Source organism: Lonchura striata, chromosome 11 (assembly GCF_046129695.1).
Source record: "Lonchura striata isolate bLonStr1 chromosome 11, bLonStr1.mat, whole genome shotgun sequence".
NCBI classification, from domain to species: domain Eukaryota; kingdom Metazoa; phylum Chordata; class Aves; order Passeriformes; family Estrildidae; genus Lonchura; species Lonchura striata.
The window spans coordinates 23,410,024-23,431,196 of NC_134613.1; the positions used below are offsets into that span (position 1 = coordinate 23,410,024).

Genomic DNA, 21,173 nt, shown 5'->3' on the forward strand with positions numbered 1-21,173 from the left:
GCCCTCAGTGGGATGTGACAAACATTAAATACCAGAAACTCCCTGGGCTGGATTGACAATATATTATACATATATATATATATATATTTATTTATTTATTTATTTATTTATTTAAATATATTTAATATATTACAATAACATGCCAATATCTGTCACCCACGTTGAACAGTGTGTCCCCAGCCTGAACCCAGTCCCCAGTTTCTGGTATAGAATGTTACAAACATTATATAATGTTACAAACATTAAATACCAGAAACTACCCGTGCTATATTTACAATATTATATACCAGAAAGTACCTGTGCTAGATTTACAAGAACGTGCCAATGTAACACCCCTCAGTGGGATGTTAAGTAAAAAGCAAAAATAAAGAAAAAATTAAAATATAATGCTATAAATTTCTATATCATAAGTAAAAAACAAAAATAAAGAAAAATTAAAATTGTGGCTATCGCTAACAATAAATGCATTTCCCAAAGGTAACATCTGATTTCTCTCCAAAACAAAACCATTTGAAGCTCTGAGGGCCGGGGCTGTACAGGAGATGGGCTGGTATTGGAAACGCAGGAGAACCCAATGGGAAGAAATGCTGATGTTTGACTCCATTCAGAAGGCTGGATGATTTCTTTATTATAACTATGCTAAAATACATTAATTTACTATATAAAAGGAGGATACTCAAACTACAAACTACTTTCTCTGATTCTAACACAACTTGTGACCCTCTCTGAGTCCAGTCCCAGGTGGGTTGGATTGGGTTGGATTGGGTTGGGTTGGATTGGGTTGGGTTGGATTGGATTGGGTTGGATTGGGTTGGATTGGGTTGGATTGGGTTGGATTGGGTTGGGTTGGATTGGGTTGGATTGGGTTGGATTGGATTGGATTGGATTGCAATGGATTGGGTTGGATTGGGTTGGATTGGATTGGGTTGGATTGGATTGGGTTGGATTGGATTGGGTTGGATTGGGTTGGATTGGGTTGGGTTGGGTTGGATTGGATTGGATTGGATTGGATTGGATTGGGTTGGATTGGGTTGGGTTGGATTGGGTTGGGTTGGATTGGATTGGGTTGGGTTGGATTGGGTTGGGTTGGATTGGGTTGGATTGGGTTGGATTGGGTTGGATTGGATTGGATTGGATTGGATTGGGTCAGATTGGCCACCAGCTCAAACAGTCCTCACCAGAATCCAACCAAGCATCACCCCAGGGAAACAATTCTCCAAGGACATTCCACATGGGAAAACAAGGAGCAGAAATAGAAATTATTTTCCCTTTCTTCTCTCTGTGCTCCTCTATAAAAATCCTGAGGAGAGAAACACGCCTGCCACAGACTGGGGCACTTTGATGGCTGAGTTTGTAAAACCTTCAGCCGGCTCTGCAGAAACTTCCCCAGTCCTGACGAGACCCAAAACCCCTTCCCAAATAATGTGGTGTTTTTCACAGCAAGCCTGGAAAAAAGCCAGGGAAGGGCTCTGGGTCTGTGGGGTGCACATCTGGCGAGCCCCGGAGCACGCTGGCCAGAAAGATTTCTGCTGAGCACCCCTCGACTGCCTGGAATGACCTGCAGAGCCCGTGCCGAGCACGGCGGGTCGGTAAAAAATCGATTCCAGCCCACGATGTGCTGGAATTCATCCGAGTGCACCAGCGCCAGCAGCCTCTGCTCAAGGAGACCGATGGAAATGGGTGGAATTTGGGATAAACTGGGCTTGGGGGTTTTTTGTTTTATTTATTATTTCGTCTTGATGTCTTAATTTATCTTCTCAGCTGAAGGGAGGGGAGGTGAGCTCCAGAGGGAGAGGCCCTGGCTGCCCCGTGAGCTGCGATCAATGCACATCGTGCACTTGGAAGTGTTCTCTCCTTCACTGGCTTTCCGTAAATTGCTGGGCAGATCTTCCTGGAGATGACAGCAGAGCTGAGCCCGTGCCAGCAAGGATTGACTTCCAAAGGAAAAATGGGAGCGCGACTCCTCGGGATGCTTCAGTCGGGGAGCTCCCCTGGGCTTGCACCTCCTCTTGCCGTGGAACAGAGCGTTCCTCCCTTCCCTGGGGTTTATCCCAAAACACAACCAACCCAAACGTCCTCCTCCTCCTCCTCCTCCTCCTCCTCCTGGACGTGCCAGCTCAGGGAGGTCTCAGCCCTGGATGCTGAGCTTCCAGAATCCTGGAATGGTTCGGCTTGGAAGGTTCCTCGAAGCTCTCCTCATCCTCCACGTTGTCCCAGGAGTCCAGGGAATTCTGGATGTGGTGCTCAGGTGACAAGGTGGCTTGGAAGGTTCCTCGAAGCTCTCCTTGTCCTCCACGTTGTCCCAGGAATCCAGAGAATTCTGGATGTGGTGCTCAGGTGACAAGGTGGCTTGGAAGGTTCCTCGAAGCTCTCCTCATTCTCCACATTGTCCCAGGAGTCCAGGGAATTCTGGATGTACCACTCAGGTGACAAGGTGGCTTGGAAGGTTCCTCGAAGCTCTCCTTGTCCTCCACGTTGTCCCAGGAGTCCAGGGAATTCTGGATGTGGTGCTCAGGTGACAAGGTGGGCATGGGGCATGGCCAGGACTCAAAGATCTTGAAGGGCTTTTCCAACCTCTGGAATTCTGGAATTCCTGCTCACCATCCAGAGCCATTTTCCAAGCTCTTCCTTCTCCCTTTGCCATCCTGATTTTTCACCCTGGTCATGGTGGGTTAGGCCCAGGGTCCAATTAGCCTCATTAAAAGTATAAACTAATAATTCATCAGTAAAAATATAAAGTAGTAACTTCTCATTCAATATATAAACTAATAATTCCTCATTAAGAATATAAACTATTAATTCCTCGTTCCAAGTTGGTTTACCATGGACTAATCAGGGATTTAGTGTCTGGTACTGGAGTGGGGGCTCAGCTTTTATTTTAATGCTATTTTTTAACTGGACGCAGCTCTATTTGTCTGTGATAAATCATTTTTGGGTAATTTTTGGGAGCCTTGATGACCTTGAAGGGGTTTTCCAACCTCTGGAATTCTGGAACTCCTGCTCACCAACCAGAGCCATTTTCCAAGCACTTTTCTTCCTCCCCTTTTGCCATCCTGATTTTTCACCCTGGTCGTGGTGGGTTAGGCCCACGGTCCAGTCAACCTCATTAGAAGTTAAAATTATTAAACTAATAATTCCTCATTAAAAATATAAACTAATAGTTCCTCATTCAGAATATAAGCTAATAATTCCTCGTTCCAAGTTGGTTTTCCATGGACTAACCAGGGATTGAGTGCCTGATACCGGAGTGGGGCTCAGCTTTGATTTAAATACTATTTTTTATCTGGAGGCAGCTCTATTTCTGTGATCTGGGAGCGTAATTTAATGGGTAAATATAATCTTTATTGATGTTTCCTTTGTTAACTCGCTGATGCTGGTAAAGAGCTTTGAAGATGAAAGCGCCGCGTGCAATAAATATTAACGTTATTCCAATTTATTTGAACGTTGCCAGCATTCCAGCTCCAGCATCTTTCATCCAAGAATCTCCAAGTGCTTTTCCAAATGTTAATTAATTAATTTCCTCCCAGCAGTGCAGGGAAACACCTTTTATCACCGGCATCTTCCTTTCCCCAAGGAGTCGCTCCCCGTGCGTTTTACCCCATGGATTTGGGCCAACTCAGGGAACGTGGCAGGAGTTTTTTGGGATTGATCCAAGAATTCCTGCCGGGCGTTTTCCCAGCCTTGGTGCCTGACAAAATTCCCTTCCTTGGGAATTGGCACTCAGCTGCTCTGGAAAGGAAAAAAACCAGACAAGGAGCACAGGCCCCACCCAGAGCAGGGCAGGAAATGAAACTCTGCCAGGTGGGGATGATCCCTACTGGGCATCCAGGAATTTTCAGGATTATTCATGTGTCAGATTTTAATTTTCAGGAGGAAATCTTGATGGGGTGTTGAGGCAGAATCTCATAATTCCTATTTAAGAGGTGATTAAAATGGAAATATTATCTGAAATGCAGCACAAGTGAAGATATGAGCTAAAGGAAATGAAACTCTTCCAAATCAGGATGATCCCAGTCAGAAATCCAGGAATTTTCAAGATTTTTTATGTTTCATATTTTAATTTTTCAGGAGAAAATCTTGATGGGATGTTGAGCCAGAATCTCATAATTCCTATTTAAGAGGTGATTAAAATGGAAATATTTTCTGAAATGCAGCACAAGTGAAGATCTGAGCTGAAGGAAATGAAAGTTTTGAAAATCAGGATAATCCTAGTCAGGGATCCAGGAATTTTCAGGATTTGTGATGTGCAGGAGGAAATCTTGATTGGCTGTTGAGCCAGAATTTTGTCATTCCTATTTAAGAGATTATTAAAATGGAAATATTTTCTCAGGTAAGGATCTGAGATGAAGGAAATTAAACTCTTCCAAATCAGGATAATCCTAGTCAGGGATCCAGAAATTCTCAGGATTTTGATGTTTCATATTTTAATTTTTCAGGGAGAAATCTTGATGGGATGTTGAGTCGGGATCTTGTAGTCCTTATTGGAAAGGCCATTAAAATGGAAGTATTTTCTGAAAAGCAGTGCAAGTGAAGATCTGAGCTGAAGGAAATGAAAGTTTTGAAAATCAGGATAATCCTAGTCAGGGATCCCGGAATTTTCAGGATTTTTGATGTTTCATATTTTAATTTTTCAGGAGAAAATCTTGATGGGGTGTTCAGCCAGAATCTCATAATTCCTATTTAAGAGATGATTAAAATGGAAATATTTTCTGAAAAGCAGCACAGGTGAGGATCTGAGCTGCAGAGAAATGCTGCAGGTGAAACTTCCCCTAAAAACCCTCCCCAGTCCAGAGGTGAGTGAGTGATGAGCCAAAAAAGAAAGAGGATTTTGAGACAACGTGACTCCAGCAGGGCATGAGAACAATGAGAAGATCAAAAATAGCACTATTGACTGCTGCAAAAACAACATACATATAATTTTCAGGTAATTACTGCGGCATAATTAGCTGGGTTGTTTTGGCATGAGCCATCTGAAATGAGCTCTGCTTGCTGCTGGAGCTCAGCTTTATTTGCAGCATTCCTATGACTCTGGGGATGCTGGAGCAAGGGATTGGGTGAAAAATGAATATTTTTATTTTGTTTTTTCCTAGCTGAGCCCATCTCGGGGCACAGCCTGGCTGCTGCTGCTTTATCCTGAGTTTATCCTGATTTTTAGGCAAAAAAAAAAAACAACAAAAAAAAAGGAAATTTGCAGCAAAATCTACTCCGGAGGAATTCCATATGTGGTCCATAATGGGAATTATAGGATAGGAAAGAGAGTCAAATTGGAACAGGTCTTTTTCTAGATGACTCTCTGGGAAAAACTATTTTAAATTCAGTTTATATGAAAATATCAGTATTTGTCATGCGCTGTGTGAGTGGAGGGATGGGGGCACATCCTAAGGACTCACTCTCCAAGTTGTGGAAAATGTGAATTATTTTTATTTCTTTGTTTTATTGCCACGGGCTCTGCTTATTAAGAATCATTTACTGTCTGTAGAAACAACTTCTGACTTAAGCACTGGGGCCTTCAAAAATCACTTTTAATTGGAATGAGAGAGTTCCTCGCAGTGAAAGCCCGGGTTTGTTGATGCTGGAAGTCTGGAGAGTGCAATTAAAAGCTTCCTTCACCTCAGTGATGATATTTTGGAAATAAATGCAGCTTTCTGGAGTTTTTCTCCTCGTGTTTGAATAGTTTTTTTGGCCAATTCGAAGCTTTTGGAGGATGTGATGTTTTAAGTCTTGCCTGGCTTTGGATTTCTCAGCTCCCCAGGACCTGCTGTGGTTGCTTTTTACTCTTTCTTCTTGTGCTGCATCCACAAATTATGAAAATGGGTGCTAATGACCAAAAAAAAAAAAAAAAAAAAAAATTCCCACTCGTGATTCATGGAAATGGAATTTTGTTGACCAAAAAAAAAGGGGATTTAACTCAGCCAAAGGAAATGCTTTTCCAACTGGAGATGAATATCTCAGGAATGACCATTTCTTCTCAGAGAGAGAACTGTTCCAGTTTTCATTTCAGGATAAGAAAAAACAAAATAGAATAAGTCAAATAGGTTGGGAATTTTGTCATTCCAGACTGGGAATTCTGTCATTCCAGGTTAAGAATACAGGTGGGAATTTTGTCATTCCAGGCTCAGAATAAGGGCTGGGAATTCTGTCACTCTACACTGGGAATACAGGTGGGAATTCTGTCACTCCAAGCTGGGAATTCTGTCACTCCAGGCTGTGAAAACAGGTGGGAATTCTGTCACTCCAGGCTGGGAATTCTGTCATTCCAAGAAGGGAATTCTGTCACTCCAGGCTGGGAATACCATCTGAGGCTGCAGGGCAGTCCTAAAACGAGGTGAGAAATGTGAATTTTTGTCAACATTTGCAGAGACCGCAGTGAGGGACACTTTGTGCACAGCCAGGGCGGGGCGGGAGCAGAGCCTGGATGTCAGAGGAGGGAAAACAGGGAAACAGGGATGAGTCCCACCCTGGCACTGCTCACCTAATTAACAGCTGCAGAATCTCATTTGCATGCGCATCCCAAATGCTGGGGTGACATCCCCAAAATGCCCCAGGATCGCTCCCTAAATTCAGATTTGAGCTGCCCCTCTGGGGGTTTTTGTAGCACGGGCAGGAAAGTTTAATTTCTGAGCAGCAGCCCTTCTGGGAATCCAAATAATTCCCTCTGGCTGCCCTGGGACCCTGGCAGGGCTCAGAACCCCCTGGACAGAGCCCCCAGAGACACTGGCTGTGATCTCTGTCCATGGAAAAGAGTTTGCAATCTTACAGGGTGAATTACCAGCTCTGAGTGTTTGATATCAGTAATAATTAAGTGTGGCACGGGTGCAAAAGTAAAATTTTAGGATTCTAGATGAGGGGTCCAAAGGGGACAAGATGGAGGAAATTGGGTGTGCCTTGTCCTTTTTCTCCTTCTTCATGCCCTCCATGTCTCACTGTGGTGTTGGCATTTTTCTGTTGGTTCAGGCTGGGGGCACACTGTCCAACGTAGGTGACAGATATTGGCACGTTCTTGTAAATGCAGCCCAGGGAGTTTCTGGTATTTAATGTTTGTCACATCCCACTGAGGGCAGAGCCCCACACGCTGCCCTGCAGGACAGAGCTGGGCAGGGCAGCAGAACATGTGAGAGATCAACAGAATAAACAACCTGGAAACCAGCACAGACCAATTATGGCTTCTGCTTTGGCAGCGGGGCTGACAGACAGAGACTTTTACAATCTCAGAATGATCAATACCTCAGATTCTGACATTCCTCGTCTGGGCCCAGCTTGTACAAATTATTGTCTGATTTGGGCTGATATTGCTCTTGGATGCAGATTTTGGGGAGATGTTTGTGCCAGCCCGCTACACACCAACTTCCTGCTCAGCACATGTGTTGTTATAAAGTTAAAAAATGTATTTTTTTAAATCAGATATTGGCTACTCCATTGTCTCCTCCTTTAGCCAAGTAGTTTTCACTAAAATATTTCTCTTTCTGTCCCTCAGAAAAGGGTGTTTCACACATTTCATGCCTGCAACAGCCTCAGCAGTAAAGGTATTTTAGTGGCTTGGTCGTGTTTTCTATCAAGAAATAATAGCTGAGAGTCTATCATTAAATCAGTTTTATTCAGGCTCAGAAATGCCCTTGTGTTACTTTTAGGCAAAGAGCAAATTTGGATTATTAGACAAAGAGGAGAAACTCTTGGCTACTCGGACTAATGAAAACAACATGTTCACAGAAAAAAATGCATATCTTTAAAAATATTATTGTGTCTGAACATGGCTTTGAGCATGTGAGTTATGTGACACGATACGTTTTTGGGGAAGTTACAGAAGAGGAGAATAAAAGAAATGGGGGGGTAAGAGACAAATTCTCAAGTCATTTATTTTACTGCGATGCGGCCAAAAGGGGGAAACACAACTTTGGAAAATTGGGAATTGAAAATATCAAAATTGTGGAGGTTTGAGGGAAATCTTGATCTTTCATTTTCTCTCTCCGCAGAGGTCAAAGCTCAAAAAAATATTAGCTTTAGCTCAGAAGCAAGACAACCTGAGGATTGTTTGGGGCTGTTCTCCCTTACTCCAGCTGCATCCCAGTATTTTCTTTTGGAAATGGAGAGAAAAATTGAAGATTTAATTTTAATTTAATTTTTAAGATCTGAGTGCTGCCATGACTGCCACAGCTGGAGCCACTGCGAGCACCTCTGGAAATGACTGAGTGTTGACAAAGGCTTTTTTTGGCAATAAACCATCAGCCGAGCCTCGGGAGCAGAGAGGAACAAAATTTCACTACATGTAAATAATGGCCTAAAAATAGAAGCGCAGATTGTTTTTCTCATTAAGTTCCTTCTCCATCCTCCAGTATATTCTGCACTGAAAAGGGAGTGACTATCAAAAAGCCCAAACTGAAAAAAAAAAAATGAAGAGCCTGGGCGAGGTTTGGCTGTAAAAAACACCGGCAGGAGCATTTTAAACCCGATTTTCTGTATCCCCTTTTTTAGTTCGCTTCCTTATTTTAATGCAGCCGAAGCCATTCTGGGGCTGTTTTATTTGAAGGCAGTTTTGAGAGAGGACGCTGTGGTTTATGGCCACGTGTCAAGTTTGATAGTGTTGTGCCATGATTTAGCAAAACACTCGGAGCACACGTCCACATCCCACTGAATTTGGTAGGAAGTGGAGAAGCAGAGGAAAAGCTGTTTGGCTGTGCAGCAGCCTCATTCAGGGGGGGAAAAAAATCAAAAGTAATTGAAATAAAGCAAGGATTTTTCTCCACACAATTACAGAGCTTTAAGGCCGAATTCTTTCAGCTCGCCATGAACTCATTGATCATGTTAGATGACGATTATGACACGTATTTAATAATTTCAAATTAAGGGTTCTGCACTGGGCTGCCTCAGACCACTGAAATAGATGGGCTAATTCTGGGAGCTGTGGGCGTGCTGGAGTCATCTGATTTTATTTTTTTTTAGCTGTCTCACCCTGCCCCCTCCCCAAACCAGCCTTTCAGACGCGGAGAGAAATCTTCATTGCACGCAGGATTGTCCGGGTGTGCTCATCAGCCTCCTCTAATTGCTGCTCGTTTCCTGAGTGTGGCAGGATCCAGGAGAGCGGGGCCACCGATGGAGTTGGGATGAGGCATGAAGAAAGAGGGGTGTCAGCTCCCCCGATTTTCTGCCAGTCTGGAGGATGTTTCTGGGTGAAACGCTTGGAAATGGAAAGTTTGGAAAGAGATATGAGTTGTTTGCTTTGCTGGGCGTATCAGGACTTTATATATGCTCACCATAAACATGATGCCATCAAAAATCACGTATCATTTATATATACGTTCATATATTTATTTTTATATATGTTCATCTATTTATGTATGCTCATATAATTTATATGTGTTCTCTTTCTAGGTTAAGTATACGTGACCTGTCCACCTTGGTCAAAATCCATACAGTTTTGTCATGGATTGATGGAATGTGACACATCCTGATACCATTCCATTCTCATCCCTGCTTTACTAGGAGTTGTTTTCCTCAGGACTGCACATAAATATTCTTACCAATAAACAGCATTGCATCAAAAAGCTCCTTAAACACTTTTGACACCTCTCTCCCATTCTTCCCTCAACACAAACCACTTAATTTTAAATCCTGGGTAACCCTCTGAGGCAAATGTTATAAATTTTGATTCTGTAATTACCCCAGGTTCCCTGCACTCCTTGCTTGAATCTGCAGAGTTGGGACATGAAATCTTTATTTTATTTTCAGTGCCCATCCTCTAAGTGCTTTGGGAATGGAGGATGATGGATTTTACGGCAGCTATGGAAAAAGTGGAAATTTTGTTCTTTGTTCCGTTCTGTGCATTAAGGTGAAGGCCAAGGAGAGAAATTGTCATGGTGATCAATATTTGGGGAATAACACCCAGGTAGAAAGAAGCTGAATCAAGCTATAATGACCTGAACACTAACGTTTAATCCTCCCAAATTCACAACTGATGCATCATCTTGCCAGGCAGGATTTTGGTAGGTATTTTCCCCTCTGGCTTGCTGTTGGAAGAACACAAATTTCACTCAAAACTGACATGAAATGGGTGCATTTGGACCTCAAATCTGTTGTTACTTTAAATTCCCTGAAATAAAACTTGTAATTTCCTGAAAAACTGATAATTTCCAGCTTGGTGCACACCAGGAGCTGGTGTCCACTGAGGTACCCCGGCCTCATCCCTTTCCACTCCTAGAGGTCTCAAACCTGTGCATTAAGTAGCAAAAATCTGTGAAAAATGTGTATTTTATGATTGGCTTCTCGCAAATGTTACAATGAATATTATATGTGTAACATTAGGAAGTTCTGCTGTATTAATTCTCTTAAGTGGCGTGTTAAATACAGTTTTAGGTTACAACACAATGTTAAAATAGAAACTCTGTGATACAGGATTTGTTACAAGCTCAAGCAGGAGGATGAGATAATCGAGAAACTCTTCACACAGAGATGGCAGCGAAGGGGGCCCATACAAAGTTCCTCCTTCTCAGAAAAAAACAAACATTCTTCCACCTTAAGGAGAAAAGTTCTTAATTTGCAAAGAATTTATGCATCATGTATGAGATACATGAATATGCAACAGGCTGTTGCTTTTATGGTTATTCCTTTGTTCACAAAGTCTGCTTTTTTGTGACTTAGTGTCCGAGAGCATCCAGACATCCGTAATTCTTTGCTTTTTATTGTCTTGCATTTGTCCTAACTCTAAATTTTATTACTCTAATAATTTTTTTTTAATAATAATTTTATTATTACTGAAGTTCTAAAAGATTTTAAAAACCAAGTGATTGGCGTTTTTCGCACTCTAATTATATTACTATTTTAATAATGATTTTATTATTACTATACTTAAAAAAAAATTTAAAAACCAAGCGATTGGCGTTTTTTCACACTCTAATCACATTACTATTTTAATAATAATTTTATTATTATTAAACTTCAAAAAATCTTTAAAACCAAGCAGTTTTCACACTTTAATTATATTACTATGTTAATAATCATTTTATTATTACTAAACATAAAAATTCAAAAAACCAGGTGATTGGCGTTTTTTCACACTCTAATCACATTACTATTTTAATAATAATTTTATTATTATTAAACTTCTAAAAAATCTTAAAAACCAAGCGTTTTTCACACTTTAATTATATTACTATTTTAATAATCATTTTATTATTACTAAACTAAAAAATTAAAAAAAACAGGTGATTGGCGTTTTTTCACACTCTAATCACATTACTATTTTAATAATAATTTTATTATTATTAAACTTCTAAAAAATCTTAAAAACCAAGCGTTTTTCACACTTTAATTATATTACTATTTTAATAATAATTTTATTATGACCAAACTTCTAAAACTGTTAAAAACGCGGTGATCGGCGTTGTTTCACGCACCGCAGCTGCACGGTCCCGTGTTAATAACCGCATTTACCACCGGAGGAAGGCGCTGCCTGTGGCGCCGCGGGGCTGAGGGGAGCAGCCGGGGCGCCCGCAGGGACGCGCTCCCCTCACGGAGCGCCGCCACCAGCGCCAAACTCGACGGGCAGGGCGAAGCTCTACGGGCAGGGCGAAGCTCTACGGGCAGGGCGAAGCTGACGGGCAGGGCGAGGCTCCAGCCCCGCGGGGCGGCCCCGGGAGCCGCGGCGAAGCGGCAGCCCCGGCGTGAGGGCGCGGAGCGGCGCGGCCGGAGGAGGCACAAAATGGCGCCGCGATTCAAACGCTGCGCGCTGCGGGCGGGCGGGGCGGCGGCGGCGGGGCGGCGGCGTCCCGGCGGGGTTCACTGCGCCTGCGCGCGGAGTCGCAAGATGGCGGACAGTGCGGAACTAAAGGTAAAGCGCAGCTCTCCGCGTCCCCCCGCGGCGCCGCCGGGGCCGCGGCCGGCGGCGGCCCGCGGCGGGATGAGCCGCGCCGGAGCGGCCGCGGCGGGGCCGCGCTGGCAGCGCGGGTTGAGAGGCGGGGTGGGTGCGGAGCGCAGCGCGGAGCTGCCTCCTCTCGCCGCACCCCCCCACACACACACTCCGCCGGCCGCGCTCCGCCGGGCGGCCCCGCCGGCAGCCGGGGCAGCGCGGGCGGCTCCGCTCCGCGGCCGCCGGGCCGGGCGGCGCCGCCGCGGGTGAGGGCGGCGGCCGCGGGGAGCCCCCCGCGGGGTGTGGGGGCCGGCGGGGGGGACGGCGCCGCGGCGCCCCGCGAAGTTTGCGAGGGGAGTCCGGCGGGAGCGGCAGCGGCGGTGACAGCGGCGGCGGCGCGGCCCGCCGGTAAATAAAGAACGTCACAGGCAGATGTGGAGGAGTTCCGCGGCGCTGAGCTGGCGGCGGTCCCTGTCATGCTGCGGAACGCGGGGGGACGGGGCGCTCCGAGCCGCCCGGCCGGCGGCCGCTCCGCCCGGGGCGGTTTCGGGGGGGATTTGGGGGGATTTTTCGGGCGCTCAGCCCGGAGGGAAGGAGCTCCTCCCGCTCTGCCCGACGCGGAACTTGGGCTTTCCTAAAGCGATTTTGAGGAAGAGCGGTGGCAGGGTAGAGGGTGGTAGGCACCCACCCGAAAATCCCAGGGAAAGACCCCCCCGAAACTTTGTGCCCCGCACACCCTGCAGGGTGTGAAAAGTTGCGGAGTTTCCTCGCACTTTTCACAGGCTCCTTATTCACCGGGAGGGCTCCTGCCTCCTCCTCCTCCTCCTGTAAAGTTCGCGGAGTGAAGGGCTGGAATCAGGTGGGTCTGAAATGGGTACGGGCACAGGCGTGTTAAACGTGTAACATAAACTACGGAATGGCTCGGGTATGACTAAGGAAATATTTGGTCTTTTCCTAGAGGTTTGGTAGATCTCGGTTTTCTGACTATCAAAGGTACCGTGCGCTTTCGTTTTTAGATGCTTAAGGAGCTGTCAGCGGGTTAAGAAATATTAAATCTTCGGTGTGTTCTGACTTGTGTGGGTCAGGACCCTTCAGATCCTCCTTTAAATCCTCCTCTGGCCTTCGTTTTTCTGCGTGTCTTCAGACCACATTGTATTGCTTGAGCTGTGTAGTCCTTAAGCCTTTTTTCTTTTCAAGCTCTGCTTCCCACATAACGAGATCAGAGGGTTAAGATGTGATTCCAGTGCTCAAGTTTTTGTCAATTTTAGCGTGGCAAATGGAATAGTGTGTTTTGGTAAGTAGCAGCGAGAGTTTGGTGGTGCACAGCAGCCAGCTTGGCTTTACGTGATGCCTTTATTAGCAAGAGTGACTCAAAGGGAGTTCAAAGAGATGGGAGATAGGGAATAAAGTCATTCCAAACCCCTTCATTGATCACTGTTAGAAGTCTCCTTCTCGAGAACCGGTAGAGAAAAATCAGAGTTTTTAAAATTTATGTTTCGTAAAGTGCTGTTGCTGCCTCAGGGATGTGGAGGGTGAATGCCAAAGTTGCTGTTTTATTCTCAGTTTCAGTTTTCTGCTCAGGTTGCGGCTGGAGTGGTACTTGCAGGCAGGGACTGGAGGATGGCAGTGAAAAGTTGGGCATTTTTTTTTTCTGCAGCCACGGGAGCTTGGCAGTTTGCTTAACAAAAAAGTAATTACTTCATAAATTCATGCTTGGAAGACCTCAGGACATTCTGATTTTTTTTTGTTTGTTTTTTTTTTGTCTTTAGACTGTACAGAATTAAAAAGCTGCGTGGGTGGGAGCCGCTCCGTCAGGAAGGAGAGGGGACACAGAATCTCCTGCTTGGGCTGGGAGCTGTCACCCTGCAGCTCTCCAGGCTCTCAGGTGCTGCAGGAGCTCCTCAGAAAAATGTGGAAAGCTCTGACATCGTGGCTGGGGACACTGGGGATTTTTTAAAAAGGAGTAAATCCCCAGAAAACGTGCTTTTAAGTTCTTTTTTTTGGGAGTTGAAAGTAGCTAAGGGACGGTTTGTGATTAAGACTCTGCTCTTTGAAGAATGACCAGTGAATTCCTTTAATTATTTTCTTAGGTAAAACCTTGCACGGTTCTCCTCTGATTAATTAGCAAATGGGATTGATTTCAGATTTAGTGACTTTAAAAAACTAAAATCAACTGTAATACTTGGGCAGGGACTCTTTTGCCTGGCCAGAAAAAGTTTGTTAGAAAAACTTACTCAAGTTTCTAAAACTTTGTTGCCTTCCTGTGCAGAGAACCCTGGGGCTATGTATGGGGAAATTAGGGAATGTGACATGTGGAAATTAGGGAATGTGATATGATGGGTGCTATCGCCAAAGGAAAATTAAAGTTGTTGCTCCCTCAGAAAAACAGTGGTCAGTCTTACTTGCCACAATTTTTCATGGCGTTTTAATCATGAAATTGCCTTTCCTCTAATTTATTTCCTTACCACAAGCGAGGGCCTTTCAGCCTTTTTTGCCCCCATTTTTGTTTGTTCTGTGGAGGGGAAAAAAAAAAAAATCAGATAAGGTGAAACCTGGCTTTGCAGATCCCGGCCTGGTGAGGTTCCTGAATTCCTGGGACTGGGAAGGTTGGGGTAAATTGAAGCAGGATGTTTTCCTTTCTGCTGCTGAAACAAGGTAACTGCAAAGTTTGTTCTGCTGCAGAGTTCTCCCTCACTCCATAGGCTGAGGCGTATGTGAATTTTCCTGATCTTAATTACTATTCCTGTCTAATTGCACCCAGACTCTAATTTATCTCAAGGTAAGCTATTTAAAGCTCTTTCTAATTGGAAGGAGTATACTTGAGTGATTAAATCTTTCCTTCAATATTTCTTACATCTCTTTAAATTGGTTATTAGATTGTTGTGATCTTCGCCTTCCACTCCAGCATTTTGGAAATCATTACACAGTTTGCAATAATCAATTCAATTAACCACGGATCAAAGAGTGAAAAAGAAAAGCTTATGTTCAAGTATTGTCATTCTTGATACTGTCCTAAGAAGCTGGTTTGGAAAGCACATGCTGGGAGGTTTTCTCCTTTGTTCTCTCTCCTTTTAAGAAAGTGCCTTTGGGGGATTGAAGAGATCCCTGGTGTGTTTCTTGTTAGACATAATTTATACTTTAAAAATAAAAAAAAAAAAAAAAAGAAAAAAAGTGAGCCAAGAGTTTGAATGAAAATTCATCACAGCATTTCCACACAATGGTGAGGAACACAAACCACTCAGAAATATTCTCAGTTGGGAAATGCCCCTCCCTGAAATCCAGGGAAGCAGTTTTGGGATAACAGTGACAAATGGACTTGTGGAATTGCATCCCTAATTTTAATAAACATAATCTACCTGTTTCAGCGTTCAATTAGAATTTTACACTTCTGCATTACGAGCTCTTTCTCCTTAATCCTTTTATAAGTTGCTGAGGTTGTGTGTTGCTGAGATTAAAGTAAATATAATCTACTTTTCATTGTTAGCTGAGCCCGTGGATTACGTTTGTTCGTGCTCTAATTTGCTGTGTGCCAGCAGAATTGTATTTTTCACTGATTTTTGGGCTGGGTATCTTTTTTGTTTTTGAGCTTTTGGTCATCGACACCGGGGTTGCAGATATCAGAGGGGTAAAATTGGAGCTGTCCAAGCCTCAATCCATAAACCTTTTTTATTGCCAAGAAACCCCAGATTGTTGCATGCACATGAATACAGTGCCAGAGAACTTTGGGTAAACCTTCCCCATCCAGGGAGGTTCTGTGCAAGTCAAATTCATTGAGGAGGAAGGTTTCAACACCAGCATTTCATAGTAGTTATTTTTAATAGATTTACAGTTGATTTCCTTTTGGTTATAAAGGTATTTAAAAATCCCAGTTAGAAGGAGGTAGGAGATGCCCCTTATTCAGCTTTATTGCAGGAGAAAAATGTTCCTATCAGCTCCAGCATTTCATAGTAGTTATTTTTAATGGATTTACAGATGCTTTTCTTTTGGTTATAAAGGTATTTAAAAATCCCAGTTAGAAGGAGGTAGGAGATGCCCCTTATTCAGCTTTATTGCAGGAGAAAAATGTTCCTGGAGGGAGGAGAAGTGCTCAGGACTGCCTGGCCATTGGGAAGAATATTCATAGAGCAGGCACACGAGAGAAATAGTTAACAGCAGCCCACGAGCAGGGTGTGGGGAGCTGGGATAGCTCTGATATTGGAGTTATTTATAGGGATGGAGGCTCTGAGTGCTGTGGTTTATACCCTGCCCTGCATCCAGCAGAGCCCAGGGAGGGCAGACTTGTCCCTAATGCGTTTGGCAGGGTGGGATGGAGTTCCTGGAATCCCTTCTCGGGGAAATCAGCCTCTCATCACTTCTCTCCTCAGTGCCATTAGAGTGAAAACCAAACCAGAGCTCCAGGCACTTGAGAGTGGAGTGCTCCCTGTAATTGTTCTGAGATAGCCCCAGCCCTCCTTTCTCTGGAGCATCTCCTGCAATTCCTCTTTGTCCTAAAGCTTGGAGTGATTTGGGGGCTCACCCTTTGGAGCATCTCCTGGAATTCCTGTTTGTCCTAAAGCTTAGGATGAGTTGGGAGCTGACCCTTTGGAGCATCTGCTGGAATTCCTGTTTGTCCTAAAGCTTGGAGTGATTTGGGGGCTCACCCTTTGGAGCATCTGCTGGAATTCCTGTTTGTCCTAAAGCTTAGGATGAGTTGGGAGCTGACCCCCTAGAGCATCTGCTGGAATTCTTGTTTGTGCTAAAGCTTGGAGTGATTTGGGGGCTCACCCTTTGGAACATCTGCTGGAATTCCTGTTTGTCCTAAAGCTTGGAGTGATTTGGGGGCTGACCCTTTGGAGCATCTCCTGGAATTCCTGTTTGTCCTAAAGCTTAGGGTGAGTTGGGAGCTGACCCTTTGGAACATCTCTTGCAATCCTTGTTTGTCCTAAAGCTTGGGGTGAGATGGGGTCTGACCTTTTGGAGCATCTCCTGGAATTCCTGTTTGTCCTAAAGCTTGGAGTGATTTGGGAGCTCACCCTCTGGAGCATCTCCTGGAATTCCTGTTTGTCCTAAAGCTTGGAGTGAATTGGGAGCTCACCCTCTGGAGCATCTGCTGGAATTCCTGTTTGTCCTAAAGCTTAGGATGAGTTGGGAGCTGACCCTTTGGAGCATCTGCTGGAATTCTTGTTTGTCCTAAAGCTTGGAGTGAGGTGAGGGCTCACCCTTTAGAGCATCTCCTGGAATTCCTGTTTGTCCTAAAGCTTGGCTGAGGTGGGCTGGTGCTCCCCATCCCTGTTGGGCTCTGCTGAAACGATGGAATTTGAAGCCACAGTCCCTTGGTTGCTTAGGAATCAACATTTTGAGAGGGTTCATTTTTGGATCACTCAGTGCCCCAAAGGCTGGAGAATTATTTTCTCCCCTGGGGCTTTTCTCTTACGTGGGGTGTTGGTGTTTGGCCCTTGACTCCACCAAGAGAAAATTTCACCTCCAGAGCTGAAGTTGTGTCAAAAATGTGTCTTTGCTTTTGCTACTGTGTTTCCAGCATAGAAACTTTGGTTTTACAGGTGCCCTTCTAATGGAAAACTGGGCTTCATCACCCTCCATAAAAAGTAGTAAAAGCCTTTTGAAACCCCCAGAGTTCAGGGAAGAATGCAAACATGGGTTTTAGGTGAAAAAAGTTCCCTGTAAATGCCTCAGCCTGGGCTGTCCCCCTTCACCTCTGATTGACAGAATCGTGCCTGCAAGAATCACAGATAAATGTTTGTCCTGTTCTTGAGCAGGAGAAAAGGGGAAATGCCCATCTGGAGTGGCTGCTGGGGCAGCTGGATTTTGGGATCCTCCTGCTGGAGCTCAGGTATTGATTGTGCTCTGTCACTGCTCCAGGCCTGTGCAGACCAGTGAGTGCTGAGAGTGTTGGTTTGGGCTTTTTAAAGTGGAGATGATTGGATTTTATGATGCTGGGATTGCACGTAGTACCTTCAGTAGCCAGTCCGTTCATGGAAACAAATGCCTTTCTTAAAAGTAGAGTGAGTAGAGAGAGTAGATATTTAAAAATCATTTGCTAGGGAGGGGGATGAGGAGGAGAAAGGAGCTTACAAAAGACTGCTTATTTCTGTAATTTTACTCAACACTATCAAAGCCATTTCAAACGTTGCCACTGCCATAAAATGTGGCTATTTCAAAGTAAATTAAAAGCTTGGGGGCTACAAGACAAACTAGGAAGTATTAAAGCTTTGAGAACACGTGGAGCTGAGCTTGGGGCCAGGAGATGGTAGTTGTGTTCTGATCTTGCAGGTTTTCAGGTAGAATTCCATGGAGCCAGTTGAACAGGATATTACTGTCCCTACAAACCTTTTCTTCCCCCTCTTTGGCTGGTGCAGCTGGGTTGATCCAGGGGCTGCTCAGCAATTTGCTTCATCTTGTTTGGGATTTGGGCTGGCTGTGGATGTCCCTGCTGCTCTGTTGTGTCCCTTCAGAGCGCTCTGGAGATTGGATTCCAGGGCTAGGGAAGAGTGGGAGGGTATTATGGGCTTGTCTGGAATATGGGAAACAAAGAAATGAAAAGCCAGGGTACAATTAGACCAGAGGTCAGCTTGAGCTTGACCTGCACGTCTCTGGGAGATGATATACAAGAGATTTATATGGGAAGTGGCAGGATAATTAATGGGAAGGAAAAGGAGCCTCCTGAAGCCTGTGCCTGGGGAGCAGGGAGCCCTGGGCTCTGCAGCAGAGCAGGGACTCCGTGGCCATGTGGAAGTTTATTTAGGGGACACAGATAAGTGCTGTCACCTCCTGGGCTGCACTGCAATGCTCTGCAGTGAACTTCCCGTGTTTGGGTTAGGAGATGGGAATGAGCTGGCTGGACCCTTGGGAGTAAACATGGATGGGGCTCTGCCTGCTCTGCCTGGGCTGCAGGAAATGCTCCAGTGGCTCTTTCCATCTGGGAAGGACACCTGGCTGACAGCAGGGCAGGGAGCAAGGGGCAGCTCCCGTGTCTGCCCTGCTTTGGGGCTCTCACAGCCAGCAGCTCCTCCTGCTGAAGTGGTGGAGCATCCCTTCATCCCTGCAGACACTTCCTTCCCTCTGCTCTAGCTGTTTGTGGTGTGTCCCGAGTGCTTTTTCCCAGTCTCCAGCCCTGAGAGAAATTGCCATGCTGAATTCTTTAAACCAGAGCTCAGCAGGGCTCTCCCGTTGGTTTTTCATGGTGTTTCTTTCTGTTGGACACCTTCTTGCTGCCTTGCTCCCAAATGATTCAGTGATTCTGGCTGGGAGGGACTGTGGGGAATCTCCAGCAGCATCAGCTGTGGGGCCAGAACAGCTCACTCAGGGCTTGGTCCAGTCTGCTCTGAAACCTCCAGGGATGGAGATGGCACCACCTCCGTGGACAGCCTCTTCCATGGCTTGGCTGTGTTCATGGTAAAAACAGGGCTGGTTTGGCTTTTTTGGATCTCCATCCTGGAAAACAGGGCTGGTTTGGCTTTTTTGGATCTCCATTCTGGAAAACAGGGCTGGTTTGGCTTTTTTGGATCTCCATCCTGGAAAACAGGGCTGGTTTGGCTTTTTCGGATCTCCATCCTGGAAAATAGGGTTGGTTTGGCTTTTTCGGATCTCCATCCTGGACCTCCTCCTTCAGCTTGTGCTGTGTTCCAGTGGGAAGCTCAGGGCTGTTTCCATAGGACCTCCTGGACACTTTGGGAGGTTGCCAGGAGGTTGCTCCAAAGCCTTCTCACCACCAGGCTGAAAGAACCCTGTTCCCAAACCTTCTGCCAGGTCATCCTGCTGGACCTCACAAAGAATTTTGGGAATGGGATTTGGGCAGGTGATCCCATGCCACGATGTCGTTCTCGAGGAGTTTTTACTCCTCAGGATTTCTGTTTGTGCACATCCTCAGCACTGTGCAAAAGTAGTTCCTGGGGCTGTGCACTGGTACCGGTGGGAATTGCTTCCAAAAATTGAAATTTCATAAGCAGTGAACCTTCAGAGGGGAGGTGGTGACACACAGCTCTTCACCAGGAGGCTCCATGAAGTTACTGTCCATTTGAAGCTCTCCCACTCCTTCCCCTTCTCCCATGAAATCCTTGGTTCTAAGCATGAGGAGAACTGAGCTCAGTCTCCTCCTTGCTTGGCTGCAGCACCTGAAGCTGCATCTTTTGTGGCCACGGTCAGTGGAGTGTGCAAACACGTGAGAAATGTTCTCAGAAATTCGTGCTGGGCAGAACTTGGAGGCCTGGCTTTTCTGAGCTGGGTTTATACAAGACATTCAGCTGAAAAATGGGATATACAGGATGGTTTCTACAAGATACTCAACTGAGAAATGGTTAGTTAGTGTGCAAAATAGAATATAGGATGAAAACAACAGCAAAGTGAGTTTGCCTTGACAATTCAGCTTCGGTGCAGCTCCCTGTTCTGTATTTTTTTGTAAAAAGCAGAAGCCAAATGCAGTAGGGACAGTTTGGTTCAGGTAAAATCACTAATCTGAACAGCAGGAGAGTCCTGTAAAAAGTTGCGTGGATGAGAATGTTTTTGATACGTTCATTCCTCATCTTGTTTCTCGAGAGTCCCTTGACAAAATGATCTCACTTCTGTGCAGATGTTGTAGCTCGTTTCCCTGGTGCAAAAGAAGAGCCTTTGAAGCAGTCCAAGTATTTGTGGAGATTTTCAGCTTCTTGGAAAAGCTGTTGGAGGCAGCTCTGCTGAGGCTCTGGATGGAGCTGTGAGTGCACCTAGAAATGCACAGCAGCAGGAACGTGGGACACAAACAAAGCTGTTCTTTTTGGTAGGTTCTGTGTTGATTTAACAGCCTCTCATCTGTGAATCTGCTGAGGCCACTCCATGGCAGGGCTTCAAATATTTTTTTTTTTTTCCAAGTATCAGAACTGTTGTTGGTTTGAATCACAAGGATTTGAAATAATATTTTTCTAAAGGGTGTCCACCCAGGTTTTCATTCAGTTAATTCCTACTTTTACCTCTTTGCTGTTCAATGTGACTCTCTCTGTTCTGCAGTGACATTTTTATTTGAGGCCCTCGACAATGTCGCTTGGCTTTCAGAGGAAATGACTGAAAATAAATGTGTTAGAAACTGATTCTTAGGGTTGGAAAAGTGGCTGTGGTGGTTCAGACCAAGGGTCCATCCAGCCTGGTGGTGTCTCCTGCAGCTTCTGGAAATAAATGAGTGAGGAAGAGCAACAACAGGGCAAAGTGGGAGAAATCCTCTCCCTGCACTATTCCTCCGTGCCCAGGCACTTCCAGCTCAGCCCTCTGAATCCAGAGGGGTGCATGAACCAATCAATCTATTTTCAAGTGCCTTTCCAGCTTTCCTTGAACCTTTATGACCTGATTTTGTTCCCAGCATTTTGGG

General features: G+C 45.0%; 1 protein-coding gene and 1 long non-coding RNA gene across 2 annotated transcripts in view; one reads left to right on the forward strand and one right to left on the reverse strand.

Annotated features, from left to right (window-relative positions):
* Positions 1-7,820: 7,820 nt before the first annotated feature.
* LOC116184003 (uncharacterized) lies at positions 7,821-11,630 on the reverse strand. The gene is made up of 2 exons (XR_004148724.2): positions 11,425-11,630; positions 7,821-9,172 (listed from the first exon to the last, which is right to left on the reverse strand). It is a non-coding gene; the product is annotated as an uncharacterized LOC116184003 (long non-coding RNA).
* A 62-nt stretch (positions 11,631-11,692) lies between these two features.
* PIAS1 (protein inhibitor of activated STAT 1) overlaps positions 11,693-21,173 on the forward strand; it is a 56,425-nt gene continuing 46,944 nt past the window's right edge. Inside the window, exon 1 of the mRNA XM_077785954.1 lies at positions 11,693-11,821. Within this exon, the coding sequence (XP_077642080.1) occupies positions 11,693-11,821 (129 nt within the window). The remainder of the gene's footprint in view (positions 11,822-21,173) is intronic.